The sequence below is a fragment of the Taeniopygia guttata genome, chromosome 5 (assembly GCF_048771995.1).
Source record: "Taeniopygia guttata chromosome 5, bTaeGut7.mat, whole genome shotgun sequence".
NCBI classification, from domain to species: Eukaryota; Metazoa; Chordata; class Aves; order Passeriformes; family Estrildidae; genus Taeniopygia; species Taeniopygia guttata.
Window position 1 is genome coordinate 5,397,600 of NC_133030.1, and position 27,926 is coordinate 5,425,525.

At 41.0% G+C, this 27,926-nt stretch overlaps 1 protein-coding gene across 1 annotated transcript in view; it reads right to left on the reverse strand.

Annotated features, from left to right (window-relative positions):
* Positions 1-27,125, reverse strand: part of PARVA (parvin alpha) — a 62,363-nt gene extending 35,238 nt beyond the window's left edge. Inside the window, exon 1 of the mRNA XM_030273440.4 lies at positions 26,846-27,125. Coding sequence (XP_030129300.1) covers positions 26,846-26,981 — 136 coding nt within the window. The 5' untranslated portion in view covers positions 26,982-27,125. The remainder of the gene's footprint in view (positions 1-26,845) is intronic.
* Positions 27,126-27,926: the final 801 nt, after the last annotated feature.

The following is a 27,926-nucleotide window of genomic DNA, read 5'->3' on the forward strand; positions in this document are numbered from 1 at the left end:
CAACATTTCTATTTCATGGTGCACTCACAAATAGTAATGGGGGGTCCCCATTCTGACTCCTGGAGTCCCACTGCCTTCTGGCACTGAAAATCTGCATTGCTGAACTGCTGAATAACAGCATTCAATTACAGACTACACTGAGATGGCAGTTCTCTACCAAGCTTTCCTTTTCTTAATTTCTGAATAGAATCATAAGTGTCCCACATACTTTATTATGGCAATCCTGTTTGGGACACAAGTACGGTTAAAGGAAAATCATGCTTCACTTGAAATATCAAGAAGGATGCTGAAAATTATTATATATTAAGAAAAGTCATTAAGTCTGAAGTCACAGCTACCTGCATCATCAATTCAACCTATTTTATAAGTGATTATTTACATCTGTTCATAAAGTGTTGTTTTTTTTTTTTTTTTTGCAGGCACAAAAGTAGCTATTTTACAAGAAATAGTAAATGAAATTTGTTTCTTTTCCACTGGGTTTTTATACCTACAGAAGCAGACAAAAGATCATGCCCAGGTAATAGGTGAGGTAACAGCAGAGTAAGAAAGCTGCAAATTAGCTAAAGCAGTGCTCTTTTCTCAGATGGTAGAAGTTGAAAACTTCAGCAGGTCTGAAGTGCACAGCCTGGGGACTCAGTAGAGGAATTTCTACTCCTTCTTTCTGCAATTCATTTTCACTTGCCACAAACATAAACTCAAGCAGGACTTGATTTCTAATTCATGTAATATGACAACAACAACAACACCTTTCAAAAAGCCTGTGCACTTCTCCCTTCCCTTAGCAGAGATCACTGCAGGGAGAAAATCCAGCACATTGCTAAGATGCTTCGGGTCTAGAGTTTCCCAAACTCTTCCTAAGGGCTCATTTTCAACCATGCAATTTTCAGCTTTGTAAAAACAGAAATATAGCTAGGGAGGACTAAAGTCTTATTCAAGCCGTTTTGGCCATCAATACAGGAAACAATTCAAAGGCAACATGACACTGATAGCTTAATTTGTGAAAATGGATAAATACTGGATCTGCCACATAGCACATTAACCCATGTAACAAATAAATACAGAAATAGCACTGCAATACTTGGTTAAAAGGTTTTGGTTCACAGAGGAGGAAATTCAATTAAAGCATGTAATGTCAATTACTGTCATTTGTAATTTTATTTTGCTTCCCTAGAAACAGTACAGATGCAGGATTCTAAAGTTACCTGCATGTTTGATGCAAATACGATAATATTATCTAGGTTCTGAGAAAATCCAGATAGTAGTAGGGAAAAAACCCACAGTTTTACCTAACCTCACTCGCAGATCTTCTTCAGAGTGCTGGTCACATGAGAACTGACAAGCCTTCAATTTAAACACGTAAGCCAACAACCCAGACCTGAAACAGGACTTTTATGTTTCAAAAATGATGTTAAGTCATCAGAAAGGCTGGGAGGAGAGCAACTGCTTAATTCTCAGCTACTGCAAATGGGCACAGCCTTACTAAAGCCAACAGAAGAGCATCGACTGATATCTGAAGAGAATTCGCCTTACTGTTTATACTGATTGATTCCAATTGGAAAATTACAGGGTCAGGTCCTTAATGTTTCTGTCTCCTTCACTCTGCTCTGTGTAAAAGTGACAGAGACTAAAACCCAAGTGGAATACTCCAAGCATCCCACCAGCAGAGAAACAAACATTGCCAAATCTCATCAGTCCATTTTCCCTCCTGCCACGGGAAATGCGCTGCAGCATCAGCACCCAGGTCTGCTTTCACATCAACAGCTTTGCAGCAGCAGAGCTCAGTGCTGCACAGAAGCATCCTACCCACAGCATATTCTGCTGAAGTCAGGAAATAATATAAAAAATTCATTAATTAAAGTTACTGTTAGTGAAATAAATGCCAGACATCTTTCTACCTTGCAAACTACAATAGCAGAAAATCTCTTGTAAAGACCTCCCAGCCATTTTCCTTTAGGCATCACCACTTCTAAATATGGGAGCATCCTGCCTTTGAAAACCCATATTTTCCTCAATAGTGTAATGCTACAGTAAAATGATGATTAGAATTATAGGAAAGAGCTAACAAAAGAAAGACTAAATCAATCAGATGCTTTCTTATGCCTCTAAATGATACACATAAATCGTGCCTATCAGGTTCCCCCAGGCTATTTCAGGAGCAAGCAGAACACAAAATGATGCAGATTCATTACAAAAAGTCTAAATCTAATCTACCTGAATTTAAAATGTCAGGAATAATGTAAATGGAAGAAAAGATGACAGACCTTGCATGTTATACATAAGCAGAAACAAGAATCATATAAACTGGGAGTCACACAAAGTGCTCATTTACCAAGAAATTAGAGGTGAAATCCTTGGCGGTGCCAACATCTATTGGTGTAACTGCAGTGAGGAAAGAGGTGTCCCCAAACTGCCTCTGTGCCTTCCCTGCCCTCCAGAGGATGACATGAGCCTGGCATGTGAGGCTTCAGGGATGGCACTGAGGGTATGGGTGACATTTAACCTCCTCTCTCCACTCACCAGGGCTAAAATCCAAAAGTGAGTAATTCCAGCACAGGCTGTGTGATGCAAAGGGAGAAGGTAGATACCAGAGTTATGTTTTTAGACATAAATTAAAATGGCGTCCTTCCCAAATAACACATGAATGCTGACTAAAGTCATTTAAAAGGGTCAATCCCAGCTAGATCTAGGCTGCAAATGCAAGAAAATTAGACTCTTGAAAAATAAAATATTACTGATGCGACACAGTTCACCTATAACATAACTGACATATGGCAAAAAATACATTGACAAGAACCTGAGGAACTCCACCTCTCCCAGAATATTACTCTTATTTGCAATGCACCTTACAAGGTCCAAGTGTTACTCAACACAGGCAGGCCCATTGCCTTTTTCCCTTAACACACAGGAGAAAGAAATTATTTTATACCTATAAAAACACACACTTTTTATGCCTCGTATCATAAGCAACATCTTTACTACAATTCATGCACACAAAATTAGATCATTTGGAACACTCAATAATACAGCCTCTCTCTCTCTTAACAGGCCAGCCTCATTCCCTGCCATTAAATTAAGACACATTCATGTCTAAAACCTTCACCTGGAGCCAGATTTCTTGACTACCTATGTGCTGACATTTTAAACTGAACGCAGCAATGACTCTCATTTTCTAAGCTATGCTGGATCAAAATCTAAACATCAGCAACGTTACTGAAAATACAAAACCAACCTCAGAGTCAACAGAATCTCAGCAGCATAAATGCAGTATGCAGATCAGACCTAAATCATAACTCCTGCTGATTTCTCTTGTGGCCCAAAAGAAATAGGCAACACAATTGATGACCAAACAGTTTACTCAGTTCTGTGACATTATTTCTCAAGTGGAAAAAGTACTGACTTTCAGGGATGCACTAAACTGGCTCAAAGTTTGTGCTAGAGCAAGAGGAAAAAACCCTCGATTTATAGACCTGCACATTAACAAGTGCCTCTTTCTTGTTACTCTCTCTCTGCCTTCCATTTAGAGTTCATGTTACTGGAGTTGGATTTCCTCTAGGCCTGGGCCCTAATGTTCAGTGCCTGCATTACTACCCCAGTTCCACAGGAGATTCCGTTTCCAGAATCCTGCCAAGCTGGCAATACAGTTCCTGAGAGACTCCTTTGCCTGACATGCAGTAAGCTATTTATTGACACACCACTGTTCCCATTCAGTTCTGCACCTAAGCACTGAACTGGATAGCAGTTCCATATGTTGGATCTGTTACACTTAGCTGGAAAATTATATTACTTTGGGTAAATAAAAAGCTAAGAGCAGCAGGAAAAATATCATAAAAATGCAGCCGAATTTGTTTCATCCTGCCTCCATCAGCAAATTTGGTCTATGACCTCTGCATATGAGTCATGCAAGTGCTTTAAAAGTTGCAGTGATTTATATTTTCAGGATAGGAAGTTCAAGGCTTATATTTCTACTCCCCTACCATACATTATTATTCGTTATACATGATTTCTTGATAATTATCTATCTAAAATATATAGGCATCTTTTTTTCCTACTTCGTGGTGCACATTAACCAAAACCATTCATCTCAATAACCAGCCTCTGGGTTCTTGGCAGAGTAGAGCTGAATGTGTAGGTTATTCCTGGAACCATACTAGGCTGATGTTCTCATCATAGTCTTAGTCATGGAAACAGGCTTCCACCAAGACAGGCATTGTTCGTTAAAAAGGAAATTCCCAGCTTATCTGTGAGAAACGAATAGGGTACACCAGTTAAAAATGTAATATTTGCATAGGGCTGTTCATTAGAAGGCTTTTAGTCTAATCTACAAATTCTTTGCAGCTCTGTGTCTTCAGCACTTGCCTCTGTAGGATATTTCAAGACAGCAAATGCAAAGTGTCTCACTCGTCAGAGTCTGGGGAGTTTGTGTGACACCGGTGTTTATCCTCTTTGCTCTCTTGGACTGGTCCTGCCCAGACAATGAAAACCTTTTCATCTCATCTCTCTAGAGTACTGACAGAGATCAATAATTCTGCTTTATCAAATGGAAAATCTCTGGGGTCTTGTGAATCATGTGCTGGCAGCTTTATTTAGATGGAAATCTGTGTTCATCCCTGGGAAGCCTTGTTTTATAAAACGATTTCCTGCAACAATCGGACTTCAGTTATCTTTCAAATAATTTCTAGGCTGAATGAGTTAAAACACAGGTGAAGTTTCCCTGCTGAATGATCAGCTCAAGCACAAAACCTGACCTGACAGATCTGGATCAGTTTTAGAAGCCGGCTGCAAAATGTTACATCAGTGAGCAAGTTAATCCTAACGCAGGACCTGAAAGCTTCTGTTTTTCTTCAAATGTTTCCATTTTCATTAGTACTTCAGGGCATGTCAGGCGAATCCTGTCCTTTGTTACTTGTGCAGCCCCTTGCAATTAAGCTAACAAGTCTGCTGTAGTACAGGATGGTGTCCAAACCCTTTTCATAGCTGTGGTAGCTGAGGAAGAAGAAAGCAAACCCTTAATTTGTCACTGAGGTAAGCATTTATCGACTGTGGGCACAAAGGAAGGTCAACACATCTCTGCTATTTCAGAACTACAATGGCACTTTAAGCCTCCTGATACCACTTTGATGCAGACAATGGCCATTATCATTATTTCATGAATATGAGAACAGACACAAAGGAAAAAAAAAATATAATTTGCATGCAGCCTCAGAGAAGAAAAGGATTAGTGCTCAGAGGCTGCAGGCTCCCAGACACAGGCTCAGTCCCTTTCAGCAGCAGTCCCCCACATCCATCACTCTCACCCACTGTCCTGATTCACGCTGGTCACCTCCTCTGCACTGCTCTCACCTTGTCCATCTCCCCTTCCAAGGTTTGTTATTCCCTTTCCCATCTCCCATTCTGCTGCTGCCCCTGCTCCCCACGGCTTCCCCCTTCTGCACCTACAGCTGCAGGCATGGAGCCAGAGCTGTCATGTCCAAGGGATCTTGTTCTCCAGATCCCATAGGGAGCAGAATCAGATAGGTCAATGATGAAAAACAGTGTCCCGTGTTGTCAATCTAATTTATCAAGTTTTGAATGCAGGTATTAAAAATATGAAAATTGACTGTCTCTCGTCCCACTTAGCGGCACCTTAGACTGATCATTTGAACTTTGCCTTAGAAATCTGTTCCCAGAGTTAACTGCTCATTTTACAGTACACCCTAGAATGAGTACTTTTCACCATCATCTCCAGCCCTCTCTGCTCCCTGTAAAACATTTCTTCCTGTTAATTTCTGAAAAGTCTTTAAACAATATTAGGAAGAGAATCTGGTACTCTATGCTTCTAGAAACCAGTGTAGGCAGAACCAAATTCAAAAGCACTGCACAGGCAAAAAAAAAAATAAATTTCCTGGCTCAATCAAAGCTTAGTTCAAGAAAGGGAAGATGCCTTTAATAGTCAGAGGAATCTAACACCTTGTGAAAGAGGCAGCCAAGCTGTGCTGAAGAGCACAGAGGAGATTCTCAGTGGCTGGCCCCTCGCACAGCAAACCTGTGGGTTTATGGGTTTATAGGATTACAGCTCTCTCTGCACCAGCAGGGCAGGGAGAGGCCAGGCCAGAGCTGTGCCCCAGCACAGCAGCACCTGCATGCAAATGTAGCAGCATCAGCCCAGGGGCTCCCAAGGGAACCACTTGCCATAAGTAAATGCACTTTGACAGCAGCTCCTAATAAGAGGAAGGAAATGAGGGAGAGAAAGAAAAGTGATAGGAGACAAAAGGACTTTATAAAACAGGACTTTATTGCTTTCATTTGCAGCATTTTCCCTTTGTTCGGTTGAGCCTTCCAATTCCAGATATTGCACAAAAGAGATACCTGTCTAAAAAAGTTTATTTCAATCTGAAACTGACTTGTAAGATGCTTCACTAATTCAACAGCCCATTATCAGGAGTAACAATGAGCTACCTCTAATTAATTTGGTGCAGCCTTTGCTTCTGATACCAATCAAATCAATATTAATGGGGAGTTTGTGCTCTCTCATTTCAGCACAAAAAGGGTACCAATCTTCTCATGAAGATTTTTGGACCATAAACTGTGTTTGAGGTCAGCGTAGCTGGCTTCTTCCCACACCCTTTTTTTCAACCAGGATGGAAAAAAATATATAATGATGTGCTATTTAGTACCTGGATAAAAATCTACACTCAGGCTGCCTACACCAAAAGACTGAAACCAGTTCAATATGAAGAAATCTCAGTCTAAGAAAATAAAGATTTTAGTAGCTCGCACAGCTCAAATTAAACACTTAAATAGGTAACACTAGATATTTCTCATGCTGCCTCACATTTCTCTATTTATTTTTATCTGCAGGATCAGGCGTGTTAGAGAGGGAGGCCTGGTAAGAATTGCCTCAGCCATCATTCTTGGTTACTTACATCTGTGGTCAATTTTCCACACTTTCTTCCATAAAAGGTAAACGAGGCACTGTACTTGCAACAGGATAATCTAAACAATATGAACAATGTTACTGTTGAAGACCATCTGGCTCATCAAGCACAGCTCCAGACTTTTAACTCCTTGAATAAAGTGTGGAACCCCGCAGCGGTTTTTTTTTCCTATCCAAAATTCATTTTTAAAATGGTAAAAGTTGAGGTCCTGGAGGCACCACGGAGAAAATTCAGTTTCTGGTTTACACCCTTTTTGTATCTTACGTATGTTGCAATCCAGGCTACATACAAACACTCAGACATCACATTTTTCTATAAAAAAAGCCCTCCACGGGCTTCTGGAACTGGTATGTGTGGGGCTGGCGTTTCAGAGGGGAGACAAGAGGGTTAAGTATTTCATAATTCACTTCAACTTAATGGCCTGATTCTGCCACTTCTTAAAAGGTAATAAAAGTCAAAGAAGGGTCACCAGGAATTAGAGGAAAACAGCGGGGAGGGATAAGGGTGAATACGACCAAGAGGGCTTTTGCTAATTGTACACACAATTTCTTATCTGTAGATAAATCACCAAGTGGCTGGTCTCTGGGAGAAGAATGTGAAAGCAGCGTAGGAACAAAATAACGACAGTGATCCCCAAAATTCCTAAGAGCAGAGGAAGCACTGGAGCTCTGCCCCATCCTCCAGAGGCCAGCCCATGGCTCTGTGCCTCAGTTTCCCCAGGCAGCCACTCCCAGGGGAGCAGCTCTGGAATACAGAACGGCAGCCAGCCCGTGGCTTACAGCACAGCAGACACACAGGAGTTAAATATTCTTACACTTCCAAAAGGCCACGGGCTCCAAGACATGCTTGTTTTTAAACTGAGCAACAGAAAGAATTAGATTTTGTGGTGGGTCTCTGTTGGGTTTTCGTTCAGCTCCCTGATTTCTCAATTCTGTGATTTCCCCGTGCACGGAGCGGGTTAAAAAGCCCCTAAGCGTTGGCTGGAACAGGGCAGGGCTTTGGTCCTCAGGAGGGTTGTTATCCTCCAAAAAAGTTTTAATGGCATTATAAAAACCAAAACAAAACAATAAAAACATCCAAGACAAAACCAAAAACCCACAACCAACTGGTTGTTGAAATACTTCAATGCTTTTTATTTAATTTCTAAACATATTTTTGGAAAGGAAAGCAAAGAAAATGAATTAGACCATAGCTGGATTTTTTCTTTTTGTGTAAACACAAAAATTAATTTTCATATTCAGTGGTTGCTTGCTTTAAATTCTGCATCTTGCTTTAACTAGAAACATCAGCCTATCTGGTTTCTAGGTAGAGCACACTCAGGGCTGAACCTTCCCCTACAGTATGTTCTTCCAGCCACTCCCAAAAACATGTGCCCACAACCCTTTTTCAAAGTCTACTCTAATTTAGATCTAATTTTCATTGAAGCTAATATAGCATAAGCCCACTGCAATATGTACTGACATACATATGCTGAATTCTTGGCTTACTAAATTATTTTAAGATGCAAGAAGGACTTCTAAAAATTATTTTTAAAGAAGTTGTATTTAATATATGCTCATGACTCATCAATTGAAAAGAAAAAGCAATGTTACAGTAAGCAAGATCAGGCAGTTTTATGATTAATGGGGTCAAAAAGTTAGAATTCATGTTCAAAACTTTGGTTACTCACACTGAAACAATTAACTCTATCTGTCGAGCATCAGGCCCCAAAAAATGAAGCAAAATTTCATAAAGAAGCAAAACTATGTTACCAAACACTTATTTTGGTTTGTGCTTCTTCCCTTCAAAAACAGAGCAACAGATTTCACCCATTTATCAAGAAATTCTCTGGGTGTAACTCATCCAAAACAAATCTGGCTTTGAAGCATGAGATGTTAGAGTTAGATGTTAGACTTGCCCTAATGACTATTTTTTTACTTAAAAGGCATCCTGTTTTCTGCTGTCCCAACTGAAAGTCCCTTTCCTCCTACTTGAGCTAATATTAGGATTTGAAAAATGAAAACAGAAGTCATTTAGTTAACAAGGAATCTGCTGCTGAAACCTCCCATGCATTCATGACAACACCGGTTACAAAAGCTCCTGCCATTTGTATCGTAGCTCAGGGAAAAATTATTCCTTTAAATTTATTTTGCTGCTAACTCGACTGAGTGCTCATGATAGCGAGCATCAAATGCACTGTAAGCAGCTCCTGGATTTTAATTAAGAGCATTCCACAGGAATAATGCTAACACGTGCTGAGTGATAAACATATAAGCACTAATACTGTTCTGTAAAGCCTTAAATTACACGCTCCACTGCGCTGGATTTAAATCCTAGAAGACACTGGCACCAATTGCTGGGATTACAACTTTCAATTAAACCTAGAACTAAATTACTGGATTTCAAACCATTTCTTTAATCCACACCTGTCTGCTAAGCCTTTTACCACATTCACACTTAATAACCCTTAACATTTTTCATCGAAAAAGCTCAAAGGTTCTTCCAAATTAAATCCCTGTCACTGCTCCACTTCACACATCTAGAAACTGAGGCACACAATAATTAAATATCCCAAACTAATGCAGGAACCTGTGCCATGGCCACTGCTTTTGAAAGAGGCACCTTGCTCCAAATTTGTTGATCAATCTCACTCCCACATGATCATCATCTCTTCTGCAAATATTCATGTGGCCTTATGGTAAATTATGCCAGGAAAGAGCTTCAGATTAAAACTGAGGGGTAAAAGGAATTATATGCATGTAAATATACACAGATAAGTCTTTAGCCATTATTTATGAGGCACCCCTAGGTGGGCACCTTTCTAGACTTGGCAACAGAATGCTATATTGACTCAGCACAATGAAAGTCTACAGTTGCCTTTGAAAAGCTCAGTCATGCTCCTATCTAACTGAAAAGAGATAAAAGAAGAAAACAAAACCAATTTTTTTTTCCCTCCTGATTCAGGAGACTGTTCTCTATTTGAAAAAGTAGTTAATTGCTCTCCAAAATAATGCTAAAGTTACTCAGACTAAATCTCATCAAGAAGCATTTAGCCAACATACGAATTTCACGTAACAAAATACTCATATTTTCTTTAAACCTTATGCTCATACTCTTGTCCACACCACAGCTGAAGAGCTGCATGGATGCTGTGCTGGTGGAAAACTATGACACTGGGAGAGCTTTGCACCTGCATTTCCACACCTAGAGTGTTGTACCCAGCTCTGGGCCACCAAGGTACTTAGTGACCTGGAACATCTCTCATGAGGATAAGACCCAAAGTCCCAAAGCTCTGGTGCACTCAGAGATTCTCCAAATCGAAATGTTGAGAATATTTGGAGAACTAGAGAACAGAAGCACAGAACAGGACAAAGAATCTGCTCAGCCATGCATACTCTAAACTACTCTCTACATGCACAGACATCAAATAACTAATTCAAATTAAAGAAATCTAAGCCACATGCATATACACAAACGCCTCATTCCTTTCCTTGACTCCTACTAGATTCATTTAGTAGCCTGGTAAAAAGTAGTCTATTGAACAAATATGCTCTGGGCATAAAATCTGTCACAAATCAAAATTATTGAGAATGATTCTGTCTTTCACCTAATGTTTGATATATTTCTTTAGGTATACTGAAATCCTTGTATACACCGGGAAGGAAATGGCCTGAATATTTTGAGAAGTGTGAAGCTAACATGTATCTATACTTCTGAGGAAAAAAATTACAAAGTAGGTAGTTGTTTCCTGCAGATGAAATCCCTGAAACTGCTCATTCTAGTCTGTACTCTGTAGTAACTGCTTTGAAACAAAAATAAAAAATTCTCGAGTTGCAGCTTCTTGTGCAGAGGTTTCCATGTCAGTAACGACAATGTAGGTAGCACTTTTAAAGCCTGATGAACTAGAAGACAAGGAGGACTCTGGTAAACACAAAATCCTTTACAGTGCCTGGGTATAACAACTGAAGAAAACTGCTGCAGCTGCTTAAGTACTGTCTCTGAGTTTTGGCATTCATTATTTAAGTTCAGTGGAAACTGTTCAGCCTTGAAGTAGACTGACTCATGCACTTTAACTTCCAATTTCCTGCAAACAATCCATTAGTTTTTGGCAAGTTTCATACTGCACAGTACTTCCCTGAAAAGGGCAGCTCCAAAACTCTCCTGATTTCAGCAGCATTTCTTTCAGTTAAATGAAAGTAGAATTTGTACTTGTGCCCTTACGATACTGAGTGTGATCCCCACCTGAACACAGGTTAAGTCTGACACACTTATCAGAGGTAGATGAATGACTTTGCTCAGAAAGGTTCTCTTCAAATGTACTTGCTGGGACAAATCCTACTGGGCTGTACTATATGGGCATTTCTCAGAGTTTAGATATGTACTGTTAAGTTTTACCTGACAAGGAAAGCAAAAGAAATATTTTCATACTACCTACACCTCTCCCAGAAGCGCACTACATACTCTTACAATTCTCTGCTTTTCTAACAGCTGAAATGAGCTACTTGCTAAGTAATTGCTAATTCTGTCATTTGCAGCAACAATTGTTTTAAAATTTACCATTCCCTTAAAATATTTTGTCCCCAAGTAGTATCTGAAATATGTCAGTAACTCAGAATGGAAAATAACTGGTATCTTCATCACCACCAGTTGGTAACTGTATATAGATGTGGTCTAGTAAGCAGGGACTAGTAAAATAATTCTTCCATCCCTAGGATGCAAATTTAAAAATGAGAAAAGAGATGAAAGAATCAACATAAATAAGTGTGCATACAGCTTTCAAAGAACTCAGTGGGACTCCAAATCTCCAGTTTAGCTGACACAGTAGAAGAGCTTTCCACATTACAATAATTTTTTTTTTTTTTGTTCTGTGCACCTTGCAGAGTGTGGTGCTGGAATCTTACATTTATCCACATCCTAAAAAAGCTACAGTAAACAACAGCAGATTTTTTCACCTCAGCATATCAAATCTCCATCTACACAAGGCAATCATAAATAGGTTGCACAGTCCCATAGTTTTCATGTTAATTCAGGTCCTTAGCCTTCTCTCTTGGGACTGTCAGCAAGCACAATTTAATAACTGAGATGTGCAAAATTCTCCACTCTTTTTAAGAACTGACCCCATCTCATTCAAGGGATTTCACTTTAGTGATACAACCATGAAATTGGTTGGCCATTGTGGGAAAATCCATATGCAACAATCTAGGCAAGGTGGTCTAGTAGCAAAAAAGTTTACCAAATGTAGAAGCAAGCTCTAAAATGTTTTGAAAGGCTTGTTTTTATGTATTTAAAAATACATTGTGACTATCAGTGGATTTTACATATTGTGGAAACTTAATTGGCTATGGCTGTGGAACTTAAGCACCTAGATCTGCTATGTTATTTGGGTGTTCAAAAGACACCTACCAGCTCTACAGGTGCCTGCATTCCAGCTGGGAAAATCCAACAGGTATTTAATTCCCTACTGCTGTACATGAACACAGGCATAAACCTGACTCAAACAGCAGGTGCTGATTTCCCAGCTTCCCTTCCCAAGCTAGACTGTGCACAGGTATTTCCACTGTAAATAAGATACACAAAGATGGCAGACTAAAGTTGTATTAATTATTACTTACTGCTGAGGGTACTCTGTTTTCTGCAGAATTATGTGATGTTTCATAGGAACTTTAAGTTTTTATTATTTCTTGCTATGTTCCCTTCCCCTTCTTTTCCTCCCTGTTTTTTTTTAATAGATTCTCATTTCCCCGTTTTTAAAAATGTGCAATTTCTTGCAGCTCTGATAGATCCATTCCCTCTTTGCACTACATTTCCAAGGTTTAGCAGAGAATGGGCCTGATTTAGTCCTTAAGCTCTGCCTACTCTGACATGATCCCGGTATGCACCTCTGTGAGCCATGAATGGTTTCTTGACTTGCATCCTTGACTTGTCTCCTTGGATGCTCATTGTTAGGTGGGGAATTAAGTGGTTTGTCAGACTTATCCCAAGTGCTTAGCATCTGAACAGTGAAGTTTTACTCCACTGAGTAAGAAAACATTTCCCAGAAGTTAATCTCTCTAGCCATGATAACTGCCTACATACAACTCTACTTCCCTGACAAAAGAATAAAACTTACAGGCATTCTTATCTCCCTGGGATTTATTACTGGAACTGGAGACTGATGGTTTGAACTAGGGAAGCAAATGAAGCAGAGCTGGTAGACCAGTCATCCAGGGGTTAAGCTAATTTGTTAGTGCCCTTGCTGTTTCTTGCTGTCAGCCACAGTGCATCAGCTCTAAATTCTGAAAAGAACACCGACCTTTAATCTGTGGTATTAGTTCCTTTGACAAAATGGAAGATTATGTCTTTCTCCCACAAGCCTTCATGCGAAGCTTAGCCAGCTTCCATCTGGTCTGGCTAATTAAATGTAAGTTAACATTAAGTTAAGAGCCAGCTCCAGCCCACAGACCTTCTATTCTGCAACAGCAGATTTATTAATTGCCCGAACTATTTGAGTATTTAATACCAGTTTTTGATTACTTCTATTTTCTTTGCTCTCTCATGAAAACAGGGAAATGTTTTTGAAGACATATTTGCATCATTTCAGTTCAGAAACACAAAACACCAAGATGTGCTAATAAGATTCCAAGCAGCCATAAAACACTGTCAGGTTTTTTTCTTCTGCAGTTGAAGTGTTAATAAAATACCAGCATAACAGTGTGAAGGATCTGCCTATTATGCACAAGATGTGGAATGGCTGGAGCTGTACACTTTAAGCTGGCCCTAACCCACAATCTGGCCCTACATGTACTAAAACTACAGCCAGTTGTTGTATTCCTTATTCAGTCAAAACTTTCTTTGGCCCTAATGGGCATTCTGTCTGAATGAAGAACAAAGGGATTACATCTAATATGGGGAGCTAGTAATTAGAATCATGCCCACAGCTAACTTTCGATAAAATTAATTTGTAAAAATGAAAATAGAAAGAATTTACAAAGTCAAAAGGGTGCTTTGCACTGTTTTAACATTAACTCTATGTAGGTCTGGTACCTCATCTATTTCACTGTATTTAACATTATATGTTACAGAATAAAACTATACACTTCAAGACTTTTAAAATAAATAATACAGCAAAGTTAGATTTATAAATTTTTTTTAACACCTGACATTACTTTGAGAAAGACTGTTATTAAGTTAAACATCTTAAACCTCTTAAAACCAAGCCTTCCTTCTTTGGAATAGAGTCAAAAGATCATATTAAAAAATGTTATTTCTTCATCTATCTATTAAATAGAATTCCTGCTGCTACTGTATGAAAAGCATATTTAAAAATTCAAACCAGAGGAAATGTCTACCTAGTTCACATATAAAAACCAACCAACCAACAAAAGAAACCAAACCACTTAAAAGTTCAGTTTCATATAAAAATCTAAACTGTATCAGAACACACATCAGAAACTCTAAAAACCAACAAAAACTGTGAATGGCACAAAGCTGCCTAATGGAGCAAGACTAAACACAGAAATGAGGAGACCACTGCTTCCTCCCACTTCTTTGCCTGCAGAAGAGCACATGAGTAAATAAATTCACCTTTTCTGCCTCAGTTGCCCAAGCAGATGGTGCAGGGAGAACAAACATTTTTCCTTTTCTGATCTCACCTTAAAATTCTCAGGTATTTCAGTCAGACAAAGATGTTCTGTGTAAGGGCAGACTGTTAGCAGCTAATATTATGTCAGAAATAGCAATGGACATATAATTTTCTTCTAAGAGACTCTGAAAACAAAAATGCTGTTTTACAGAGTGCAAGACCAACAACAGACACAATGCATTTCTGAGTGTCTGTTTATAATATGGGGTTTTCTTATCAACTTATTCTGCTCTCTCATCTATCCATTAAATTATAATGACCAGCTTTCCAAAAAAACCCAAACAACCCAAACCAAAAACTCCAAACCTCTTCTCATTAATCTTTCATTCTCTGTCCTATCATCTGCCTTGCTTACTTTATATTTGTGTTCTCACTGTTGAAACGTGGATGAAAAATCAAACCCTACAATTCTAATAAAGATTTGTAGGAGATGGGTTTGTTTATTTACAGTGCTGTGGACACATGTTGGGACTCATTGCTCTTTAATGGATAGGTTTATCTTTGAGAACTCTTGATCTTTTTTTATTACCCTTACTAATTTCTATATGTATAGAATCTTACAATAGGTTAATGCATATTTATTTTGCTGATTCACATTATACTTACAGCTAGTTACACTTGTACTCAGTTTTTGTTAGAAAGTACAGGAAGAACTCTTGGGTCACTCTGCCTTGTTTGTTTTAAGGTCTAAGGAGTTGTTCTTATCTCTTATCTTTTAGTGTGGAAATTTGCATTCTTCTTCTTTAGCTGGGGTATTTTTGCCAGGGCTGCAGTCACTAGACTAAACAGCATATTTAGTAAACTCAAAGTGGCACATTTCACTTAAATCTAAAAAAATTTCTACCTTGTTAAATTTTTACTCTATCTCATTGTGTACACCAACCCTGTTTATTTCGACAGCTTACCCTGGGAATGCTGTTGTGCACAGAATTGTTACCTTTTACTCAGGCAAAAGGAGAATGTCTGATAAAATCCACTTCAAAACAAAATCCAAAATCTGATAAAATCCATTTCAAAAACAAAATACAAGAGCCCAAATGCAATCTGAATGTACTGTCTGACTCTAAGGCTGGACACAGCTTTCTGCTAATGGCCATAAGGATTCAGTTCATTTTCAGAATAGCAGGCGTGCACGCAGAATCTGCTGAGCTCCATTCTGACCCAGCCGATTCCTCTGGACTCATTCCTGGCACTCGGGCTGCTCACAGCAGCTTTCAGCTGGAGCCACCTTGTGCCCTACACAGCACCTGCACCCTCCGGTCTGCTGAGCAAAAACTGCACGCTGGCATCCCCTGCATCAGACAACAACTCCTAAAAAACATTTATTCGGATTCTTCACAAACTAGTTAGTTTGGGGGTAACCATATCAAATCCGTTAAAAATGATTTATTTGCGGGTAACTATTTCAAGTCAATTAAAAATTAACATGATAATAAAGCTGCAAATCAACTGGATGCCGATTATATTTTTTCCAATTCAACCTACTACTGCAGTAAGGATTTACAAGTTACACAAGACACTAAGTCACTTGGAACACTCGTGGTATAATGAGGAATACCACCACTATTTTCCAGTTTATTACGTGTCCTTATGTATGATTGAGAATTTTAACAAAGCAGTGACAAGAATGCAAGACTACGAGCTGCTCTGCTGCGAGTTTTACTTTGCAGTCAAACAGCAAAGTCTCTTCCCCTGCAGTAATGAATTTGAGTGCACAGCATAAGAATGTTTAGAAGTGCTGCAATTCAGATTTGGCCTCTAGCCATAAAATTCTAATGCAGCTTTCAAACACGCCTAAAGTCAGAGTTGAATTTTTTTGGTCTCATTACAAAATAGGGATCACATGAATCAAATAGGTCTGGACAAACTTCCAGAGGCTACTGGGACAAATTCTGACTTGGGGCCAAATCTACCATATTCCTGTTCTTTTATTCTGACAGGATCAATATCAAATGTGTTCAGGATATGAGGGTACTGAGCCAATAGATATCTCCTTTCCTTCTCAAAGCAAGAGTGATGTTCTTTATTCCAAGTGGGTAAGACAGATGTGATCGCACCTTCTAATAAAATTAATACTTATCATTTAAACACATGAGACCTGACATTTCTTCTTAAACCTGAAAGCATAGGCCACAAAAACCCCCAAACAAACCACAAAATCCAAACCCCTGAACTACACAGTTACAACAAAAACTATTCTGACCTTTTACCATTCTTCTTCTTCATGCACTCTGACGACAAGTTAGGCATATCATCTTTTGAATTCAGCTCTGCAATACATTATACTGCATTTACTCTGAGCACTCTGACATTATCATTATCTTCTTTTGTGCCCAACAGCAACTGCAGCTCCTATAATGCCATTATTGTAATTAAGAACAATCTGAACCATTGACAGCATTGCCTCGTTTGCTCTAGAATCCCCTGTGCATTAGTGTTCTTCTAAACCAATATTTCACTATTAATAGTTTGCTACTTTAGAACTGCCTACGGTTAAAAAAAAAAAAAAAGAAAAAAAAATTAGGCCTCAGCCTAACTCAGTGGCCAAAGAAAAAGCCTGCTAAGAAAAAAAATAAATGAAAGACTCTGCACTGGCACTGTTACACTTTTCTTTACATGTGTTGAAAATGGATTCACACCCTGCCAACCTATTCAGGCCGTTACCCAGGTGAGGAAGCTTATTTTGGCTTGCTTCAAAAGGACCACCTGTACAGACACAAAGGAAAACGTATCTTCTCCCACTAAATGTACCCAAAGTCTAAACTCTAAATGTACTCTGTCTAAAGTCTCCCTTTCATTAACCCAGCTCACAGTTGGCTAAGTAGGGCACGGCAATTTAGGCATTCTTGTCTGGGAAATTCTGACCTTAACTCCCAGCCCTGCAGCACACGTGCTCTGCAGGCTGCCTGCACCCTGTCCATGTGTTTGCTGAGGGTGATACCTGCCTGCCCCTGGGCCGGGAAGGTGCTCAGCCATAGCCCTGTAATCAACCAACACCCAGCCTCCAAATATTGCAATTCCAGGGAAACCATGAAGCATGGTGCAATGGCAAGAGAGCACTGCCACATTAACACGCACCTCTTAGAGCCCAGAAATGTCATCAGAAGCAACTTCAGTTTTCCCTTGCAGTAAATGAGAAGCTGGAATGCTAAATTCTACCAGAAAAGAACCCAGCGATCATTACCTGCACGCTGTCTGAAAAGGGACCATTGCTGGTAATGTGGAGTTTTAGGTATTTTTAGTAGATGTGAATGTGGGAGAGCACTGTATGAAAATGATCAAAGAAACATGGCTTGTGGAAAAGAGCTGGTAACTCCCAAGGAGATTAGATAGATGTGGTGGCAGACTTTATCTTCTTGTGAACACATATTCCACTAAAAAATTATCAATCTTATGTTAAACGAATATTCAGGAAATTATAATGTTTAGGTTGCATTTGGATTTTTTTATTCTTTCAAAGCTTTTGCAGTGTGAGATTGTATTTTTATGTCTGGGAAATCACTACTGGGCTGGAGCTGCTTCTCTCTCCACCACACCCTTCAGTCTCTGTCCAGAGCTTCTGATGGAGAACAGTGCTCACTGACAATTGTTGCACCCCTCTCCTCCTCAAGTCCCTTTTCCCAAGTGGGATTTCATAGGTTTCACTATGAATAAAGGTTAATATCACCCATCACTGGGTCAGTGCCACAGACTGCTCTACCACTCCACTGGAAAGGCAAAGAACAGGAGCAGCTCTATGCTAAGCAGGAATCAGAGAAGCCAGAGTGACTTAACCACAACTGCACCTACCAAGAATGACTCACAAAAATTCATATTCCAGGTGTTTTCTTTCACAAAAATAATTATCCAAGAAAAAGTAACGTATTGTCAACCATGGTACACTGTGTGCTGCTTGATACAAAGATCAGGAAGAAGTCAGGAAGAGAAGTGCAAAGATTAAAATGAAAGCAGTATCGCTAAGTCAGGACCCAGGTGCTCTCTAATTTTGTATTAAATCCACATATATGATCAGAACATTTCATAGCACTACATGCAAGTACTTCCCATGGACTACTACAAAACTGAAAGGAAACCAGAGCATTTGGGAGACTGTAGAGCCTTGTTATTTCATCCTGCAATTCTCTGATATTTTGAGAAAGATCACTGCTTGATGAACAGTGGCACAGTCTAGAGCCAGGTGCAGGATTTGGGTGAACAGATGGTGGCTAATCTTCCTAATACAGCTCTGCCAGCACAACTCACTCTTGACCAGTCACATCCCTGGGTTTTTTCTGGCCCTTGGTTTTCTCTGGCCTGAGCACAGCTTTTCAAGGGGTAGTTGCAGAGTAGACTAAGGATTCACAAAAGGCTATTGATCTGATTTTTGCTTTTGGTCCAATACATCTTTTGTTTGTATTTCAGTTTGGTCACTAAAGTGAATTAACTCTCTGGGGCACTCAACACACATACACACCCAAGTCCAACAGGGACAAGGGTATTCAAGCCAAATAATGTCAGCTATTAGTAAGCATTAGCACACCAAGCAGAAAATGCATGATGATACATGTGGAGAGCAAGGCTTTGCTACTCAGTGCTCCATCTACAGCCACACACACAAGAGCAGCACAGGAACTACCAGGAGCATCACAGGAACTACACACAGAGCAAACTATGCCTTCAGCCCCAGCCCAGCTCCACATTTGGAAGAGCTGCAAGTGAAAATGTGAAGCACTGCAAAACAGCCTGCCTTGCAGCTCATCCTCTCTCAAGCAAAATGGCATAACACTGCTTCCAGCACAGCTCTGACTGCACCACCTGCAGTGGCAACTGGCCTTTCAGGATGTCTTCTTTTGGGGTTGGCTGCAGTTTAGCTGATAAAACAGGTTATTGTTAGGGATATGACAACAACTGTATTTGAATAGGAACTGGTGTGGGGAGGAAAAGGAACAGGACAGAAGCAGTAGGTGGAAAAACAACACGATTTTAGGTACACCTCAACCACTGATTTTCTAAAGTTTCATTTCACCAAGAACTGTGTCCCTGCAACTGCTGATTTCACCCACAGCAACAACAGCATTCTGCTCAAAAAGACTGCAGAACTCTGGATGAAGTTATCAGGAAGCACTTGATCTTGGATACAGCAACATAACAAACAAACTGGACTGTCCTTATCTTAATCTCCATGAGAAAGGCAGAGGCCAGCATTAAACTATTTGTTCTGCAGGAAGGGCATCATCTAATGGTTGTGAAAGGCAATAAAGAAAGAGAATAAAAATTAGGATACATCCCAGAGATTCTGTCCAAGGGAGACTTCCAGAAGCACAGACCTGTACTTACAGGAAGCTGCCTTTAAGGTGAGGGGTTTCAGGAGATACAAAGCCCACAAGCAGTAATCAAATCCAGTGGGAACTTTTCTGTCAGTCCTGGCCTCTAGGTCTTCTCTTACCTTCAGGGCAGATTCCTTTAAATGCTGCAGGAAACATCAGAGTTCTAAAACTCCAGATTCTCTTGACAGCTCATTCACTTCACTGAGGATGAAAACTTTATCCTCAGTTGAGTACCTCATTTATTCTACAGCATTACCTGATTATGTCCACCTTCACTCTGCAAACTGTATATATGTTTTTATGAGTATGATCTAAGGGAATGAATGTTTTAAATCTGGAGATGTAAAGGAAAAATTAGCACTGAAACAAAAGTGCATCAATCTGAGCTGAGTTCATCATCCCTAGCTGTTTTTTGTTGTGTTGGGTTTCTTTTCCATGGCTCCATCCTGTTATCTGAAAGCACTGGAGGCTCTTCAAAATATTGTTCAATGTATGCTTACTTTTAGCTGAAACCTCAGCTCAGATGATGAAGGAATTATTTAAATGGGAAAAAGTCAGGAAATAAAAGGCATACTTCTACAGCAGCTGACCTGCCCATGTAATTTAGGCTGCTTTTGCAAGTCAAATGCAAAAATGGAGTTCAGTGGCTCTGCTGCCCTCATGCAGGTAGTCAGAGAATGTAGAATTCATGGCTGTTCTGGGTCAGAATAGGAGATGAAAGCCCAGTGCCCTGGTACCTGGCAGAAATGCCTTCTTTACAATACTAACAGGGAAGGGCAAACCAACAGAATTTGGTATAAGCTTCACAACAGCTTCATAATCCTAACAGATGTCACAACAGGTATTTTATGATTTCTGAACACAAGATGTTTCTGATGACCTATGTGATTCACATGTGGGCCACTGGAGATATGCAAGATCCACACAGACTCACTTTTAGCCCCCATTCCTTTTAAAAGGAATCTGGCATTCAAAATACCTCACAGGAGTCAGTTTCAGAAAATAATCAGCACAGCCTGGCTCTATGTTCCCTCACTGCATGCATGACTCCTCCTGCCTGCAGTGAGCCACCACCATGGGCTCCTTTGCCTCCTGTCTGGCTCACAAGAGGTTGGCACTGCTGTGCTTTGTTCACCTCAACGCTGCCAGCACAATTCCCTACCTGTGTCTTTCCCTGAACCAGCTGGAGCCAGAGGCTGTTAAAAAAGGGGGATGAAGGAAGCTCCAGGCAGGCAGAACCTGGCTGGACAGATGCTGAAGAGCCCAAAGCAGCAGGGCCAAGCTGCCACCCACATTCATCCCCGGGAGCTGCATCTGCAGCCCAAGCAACAGGAAGATGCTCAGCTTTCAGAGGCAATGCTCTTCCTTTCTGTCAGAACTCAAAATGTCCCTCAGACATTTTTGGAGGTTCTGGGTCCATCTCAGAAGCATTTGAGACCCTGGCAGGCAGCTGGAAACAGCTGTGATTTGAGTTTGAGCCATGGAATGATTTACCAACCTTGCAGGAAGAACAGGAAGTCACAAAAGTTTAGATATTATAGTAGAAGTAGTCACAAAGTAGAGGGAAGAATTTTTTAGTATTGTACAGGGGGGTTTTAGTTTTATACATGGGGGTCAGAGGTTTTAAGATAGAGGAATTCGGGTCTGCCCTGTCCTCCCTCTTTCTTCTACCTTACCTCCATGTTCTTAGTAATGTTAGCACTCACAGATTAGAGTAGAAAAGCACCATTTAATATAAGGAATAGACATTAGAGAAAAACTATAAATGTGTATCACGTAATGTACCATATAAAAAATAGCAGCAGCCCTGGGCGGGGGGAGAGAAAAAAAAGATAAGAGACAAAAAAGATGTCAAAGTGTGTATGTGCCTTTGCCTGAGCCGCTGAGCAGACTGCAGCAGCTCCAAAAGACAATCGTTTAAATAACTTACAATAAACTACTTTAAGACCAAACAACAAGAAACTACTGAGCCTTTCTTTAAAAGCACAAGTTAAAAGAGAGATTTTTCCACCACACGGAGCCACCCCAAACAAAAGATTGCTCCAACACTTTCCACCACCCCAGCACAGGTCTCCTCAGATATGCCCTGATGCTTTGGTTTCAAAGCACACCAAAAACACCATGGTGCTGTCCTCCCAAACAAAGCAAGTGGACCTCCCCTCTATTCTTCTGTTTGCCCTTCCACAGCACTGGAGTATTTTATCTACTTAAGAGAACTTGCTCCAAGGCAATAATTCCTTCAGTGGCGATGCTAACAGGTTTTGCCCAGCATCACCAGGGGCACGGCAATGTGTGGCACAAAATACAGGGAAAAGATTCTGAGCACATTCCAGTTCCTGTGCAGTGAGGTTGGTGGAGAAACACGTTCATGTCAGACAGTAAAAGCAGCTGCTCAGGAACTCTGATGGCACTAGAAGGCCTAGGGGTGATGCAGTGATATGTACAGAGAAAGGCAGAATGTGAGAAGCATTATAAGAGTGACAATAAAGCCTTCCCCACATCTTCCTATTCACAGGAGACACCACATGCCACCTTCTAAACACCAGTATGACATTAGCACCCAGTGGTTCATTTTCATCATTCATGCCATACATTAGCAAATATGATGATAGGACACAGATCAGTTCCTTCCAGCTCCTGCTTTTAAACATAGCATCAGGGAAGAGCAGAGAAAAAGAAAAGCCTGCAGAGTGTTTCAGCCAGCCTAGAATCTCTCCCACAAGAAACAGGCAAGCACAAACATCTACTGACACAAAAACTAGTTGTATGCAATTGCTGTGCAGTAAGTTGCAGAAACAGGTCCAAAGAAAATTAGTCTATAGAAATCTAGCAGAACACTTCTACACCAAGAAATTAATTTACTTCCATTGGAAAAGGCCCTGAGCAAGACCAAGGCATGATCTTTCTGCCAGTGAGCCACACAGCAAAGCGTTTTACTCATGGATTGCAGAAAGACAAACATTTTACATAAACACCTTAAAAGCTTTCATCAGCCTACATTTACTCGTACTTTGTAATCTTAGATTTTTCTAATTTCATATTATTCCATAAAATACATGACGTAAAGTTTAAGAAAGTTAAGGCTATTATCAAAAACCACCAGAACTTACAATATTTTACACTGTTAACATACTCTTACAGAGAGGCGCACTGCCTACTGTGACCCCACATACCAAAATTAAATCAAAACAACACAAAAAGAAGAAATATCATAAGTGGAAGACAGCAGAAAATTCATTCTTTCTTCTGCCCATCAACCCCAAATAAACCAGGCAGAAGAGCAGTCAAATTACTGAAATTGATGTCACATCAATTGGAAAACTGACTGAGCCCGTACAATTGCTCTCCACCAAATTCACGGGTTCAAGCTGTCTGTTTCCCATCTGCTCCTCTGCAATTTAAGCAATTCTGAACTTCACTCTCTGTACCCAAATGTGTCACAGATTTATCAGCCCGTCAGCGGCCAATTCTTTACATTCTCCACTAAGGTAAGCTATTAGGGGGAGGAAATTTTCTGTGTTTATAATTGCCAGGCCAGGAAAATTCGAGGGCAATCACACATGACCTTACTAAATCCACCACGAAATATTCATTAGATAACACAATCACCCCCTACCCATCTTTTTAAAAAAGGCCATTTTGTTACTTCTTACATATGTTTAAAGACATGTTTAGTACACAGTACAGAATACTGTAACAAGCTTACAAAAAATCTAATTTGTGGGGTTTTTTTGCTCATATGATAAGCTCCATCATGTATCTGAACTGATAGATAAGGACTGGGATCCTTCACTAGCACATATGGGGTAGCCAGTCTTTAAATACCTTTCAGCAATGAAGGGGATAGAACCTTATTAAAAACCACTAATAACTTTTGCATACTGCAGTTCAGTTTGCAGACAGGCTATCAAGTATTCTAGTCCTTGTTCGCAATTCTCTCAGTGCCTAAAAAAGCTAATTTAATTAATTCCAAACATACTTAATAACTTGTAATTTTGCTACCTCAACAGAATGTATGCTCCATTTAAAGATGTAGCTGCAGATGCTCTCACAGGGAAGACCACAGTACAATGTTCTCATCCTTGAATTACACCACTGGTGATGAGATGTTGTAAATGAAAACCAGACTACGGCTCTACGTGACAGACAACAACATAAACAAATCTGAGCTCCATACTCCAGATTTTTTCAAATACTCTCTTATATTTAATGGCAATGTATTTGCCATATTAACATATGTCTTATGGTATGACTAATCCCAGTTTACATCATGTGTGATATCTCAGGTTACTCTCCTTGTTTTGGTCAATAACTTGTGCTCTGATATCAGAGAATTCATTTCACTTGTCTAGACTACCCTCACCTCTTCCACTGGTGGACCTTCTCACCATTGCCAAGAACTTTGAAATGGATAAGCAAATGTTTACTATATATTTTATATATATATTTATGCATATAAATTAATGTCAATACAGAAATTGCATTTTATGTTTTATCACAAACTATTTTACACCTAAAACTACATAAACTTTACTCTCTTCTGCATTACTCGTCGTCATAAAATCACTTCAGATCCTAAAAGATTTTCATTCAGCGAAGCATTTTGGCTCTGTTGTTGCAATATACAAAAATGTAGTTTTGACAACGATCAAAACACCTGTTGATGACAAAAATACAAAACTCACAGATGTGTAATCGTGTATCACCTACAACAGCTAACTACACATACAGCAGAGATGGTACTCAAGTGTTAACAGCATAGTCCCTTCAAAAGACAAAACATTTTTGCATTATTAAAAACCACCAGTTCTTAGACCTTGTGGTAAAACAGTGGAGGAAATCAGTACGCTTCTGTGCTCTACGTAACAGCAGAATTTACACCAACTGAAAGACATGCAAATTTTCAGTTGTCCCTCATTTTTCCTGACTTATTCTGAACATTTTCCTGTATCCTGTGCATAAGCAGTTGAATAACCACTTGCACTTCTATGACCAAGACCCACCTCCATAGGAAACCTACCATAGTTTGGTTAAAGCAGGAAAAAACCACCAAAGCTCAGATCCTAGTTGAACAAGCAATCTGACCTCTGAAATTCCTAGCTAGGCTTCAAAAACACCTGAAGCCCTACAAAAACAATCAGCACAACTTAAGATGGAACCTACGCGGGTCACAGCTAGCAAGAACAATGCTCATTAATAGTTTGCAAACTTGTATTTCTTTTTAGTAGAGAAAAAAATAGGAATTAAGAAAGAGGACTGGCTTCACAGTAAGGCTGAAGCCACCTGTGTTAAAATCCATAAATCAATAAACAGAAAGATTGCATACTATCAATTTCATCTCCACGTATGTTTCCACCAAAGAAATATCAAAAATACACAGCCAAGTAAAAAGGATACTAAGGTGAAATTAACACAATACATTTTTGTCCATCAGCAAATAACAGTCCTTACAAAGTTAATAAAAAAACCCCCATCTCTCTAATCCTGTTATTTTTAGATAGACCTTAGAAAACTGGGAAACGCAAAGGACAAAGACAATGCAGTTTCAAAATTTCAAAAGCATAGACAATGATAATGAAATGGAAGGTGCAAGTTTTAATCAATATATGTAATGCATTAATGAGAAGTATGATTTCACAGAAGACATCTTTTTGTAAGATTACAAGATAGTGGATAAAAGCAATTGCTGCCTCTGACAGTTTGCTGGAGATTTGTGACTTCAGATATGTGTCACTAAGGAAAAAAGCATTTAATAGTAAAAACAGTACTAACGACAATATAATGGACATACTCAAACTGCCACAAATAGGCTTAAAGATCTCTAAACATACCTACAACATGGACTCATCAAGGAAGATTGTTGCTAGTTCAGTGTTGCTAATAGTCATAAATACTCTAACAGAATAATTTTTAAAAATAGGTAATTAATGGAGTTGTCATTCTTTACTATTTTATGAACATCTGGTCCATCCGCAATGACCAGAAAAAGCCAAATAAAGTGAGCACAATCGTGCAACATGGATTTAATGGAAAAGCAAGACTGTACATCACAGAAACATGACGTGATAGTGAAGAGAATGAGGAGCTGGACGCTCCCAAGTTGGGTCATCCTCGTCCGCAGCACTGGTGCTTTTCCGAAAAACTCTGTGCCAGGCTTCAGCGCCCATGTGCACACGAGGGGCAAGGGGTGCTGAGCCTCACACCCTTCTTCACACTTGCAAGCAATGAATTTTGCTTGAAAGACTGTTTTGAAGCAACTGATACATTGTCTCTATTTGCATCATATTTAAATCAAGTTCAGCTGTCAAAACGATGGGTGAGCAAGGTTAAATTCCAATTCTCTCTCTCACAGGGTTTCATACAGGAAGATTCAGCGGGGGGGAGGTGGGGTGGGTATTAATTCACAAGCACGGACAAAGAACAGGACTGTTGCACATGCTCTGCGTCCTGTAAAGGTTCGCCGCGACCAGGCAAGCCTTTTGCTCAGCACAAGGATCCCTGTATTGCCAGCGAGCGCTGCTATGGATCCCTAGCAGCGCTGGGCGCTGATCACACCGCCTTACACAGGGACACAGCACCGGCTTTTGGGCGTCCGCACACAAATCCTGCCCAGGGAAAACCCATCCCCGGGCGCTCCCAGGGAAAACCCATCCCCGGGCGCTCCCAGGCCTGCGGGGCCCGCCGGCCGCCCGGCCTACTGCGGGCAGCGCTCCTTCCTTCCTTCATTCCTTCCCTGCTTCCCTGGCCGGGCCCGCACACAGACACTGGACACAGGCCCCGGGAGCGGCCCCGGGAGCGGCCCCGGGAGCGGCCCCGGGAGCGGCCCCGGGAGCGGCCCCGGGAGCGGCGGGGCCGGGGCGGCTCCTCCCTCGCCGCCCGCCTGCCCACCCCGCTCCGCACGTCCTTCCCCGCCAGCCCCTTCCTCCCGCTCCCCGGAGCTTTTCCTCTCCCCCTGTCTCCTCCTCCCCCCCACCCCACAGCAAGGTAACTCCCAGGAAACGTGCAAACCCGTCGTTAATTTTTACCTTCTTTGGCTTTTTTCCTCCTGGCCAGTGTGCCGCCGAGCTTGCCCAGGAAGGAGTCATCCTTCTTTCTGGAGGGGGGCGATTTGGGGGTGGGGGATTTGGGGGACGAAGGGGATTTCTGCGGGGAGGTTGCCATGCTGGGCCCGCCGCCGCCGGCGCTGCGGGACGGAGCGGGCGGCTCCGAGGCCGCGGTGCCGTGGGAGGCTGCTCCCGGCTCTGAACGGAAGCGGAATTATTTCAAGCATTTGAGGCAGCTCCTGCTCCGCTCTCCCGGCTCTCCCGCTCCTTCCCTCCCTCCTCCCGCCCTCCCTCCCGCCGGGGAGGGCCCGCTCGCCTCGCCCGGCTCCCCGGGAGCCGCGCTCCGCTCCCCGCCGGGGCACGCTCGGTGTTTGGGGGCCCAGCGCCTCGCCCCCTGCTCCATCCTGCACCCCGACCCGGCTGGGTGACCAGGCGGGAGGTGCCAGGTAACCTGCCGAAAGGGAAAGGTAGATACAGACACAGGGCTCGCACCGTGCCGCTCATCCATTCCCAAGGGGAAGGGGCTGAAGGATGGAGTCACAGCTGCTAGCAGATGTTTCTACATTCTGTGCTCAGCACCGATAGAGAAACAGAATCACGGTCGGGGTTGGAAGGGGTGTTAAAGATAATCTAGTTTCCAACACAGTGCCATAGACCTGCTTGTTCAAAGTTCCCTTTAACCCAGCTTTGAACGCTTCCAGGGATGGAATATCCAGAGCTTCTCTGGAGAGCTTGTTCCAGAGCCTCACCACCCTCCCAACAAAGAGATTTTTCTTAATATCTTGTCTAAACATACACTTCTTCAGCTTAAGACTATTTCTCCTTTTTCTGTCACAACCTGCCTGTGGCAAGCACATTTCTCTCCCTCTCAGAATTTTCATAGAGGTGCACAGAGAGAAATGAAAGAGAAAAAATTTCTATTTCTGCTCCTTGTTTTTCCCATGTGGAATGTGTTTGGAGAATTGTTTCCCTGGGGTGAGTGCTTGATTGGATTCTGGTGAGGATTGTTTGAGCCTGATGGCCAATCCAACCCACCTGGGGCTGGGCTCTCAGAGAGGGTCAC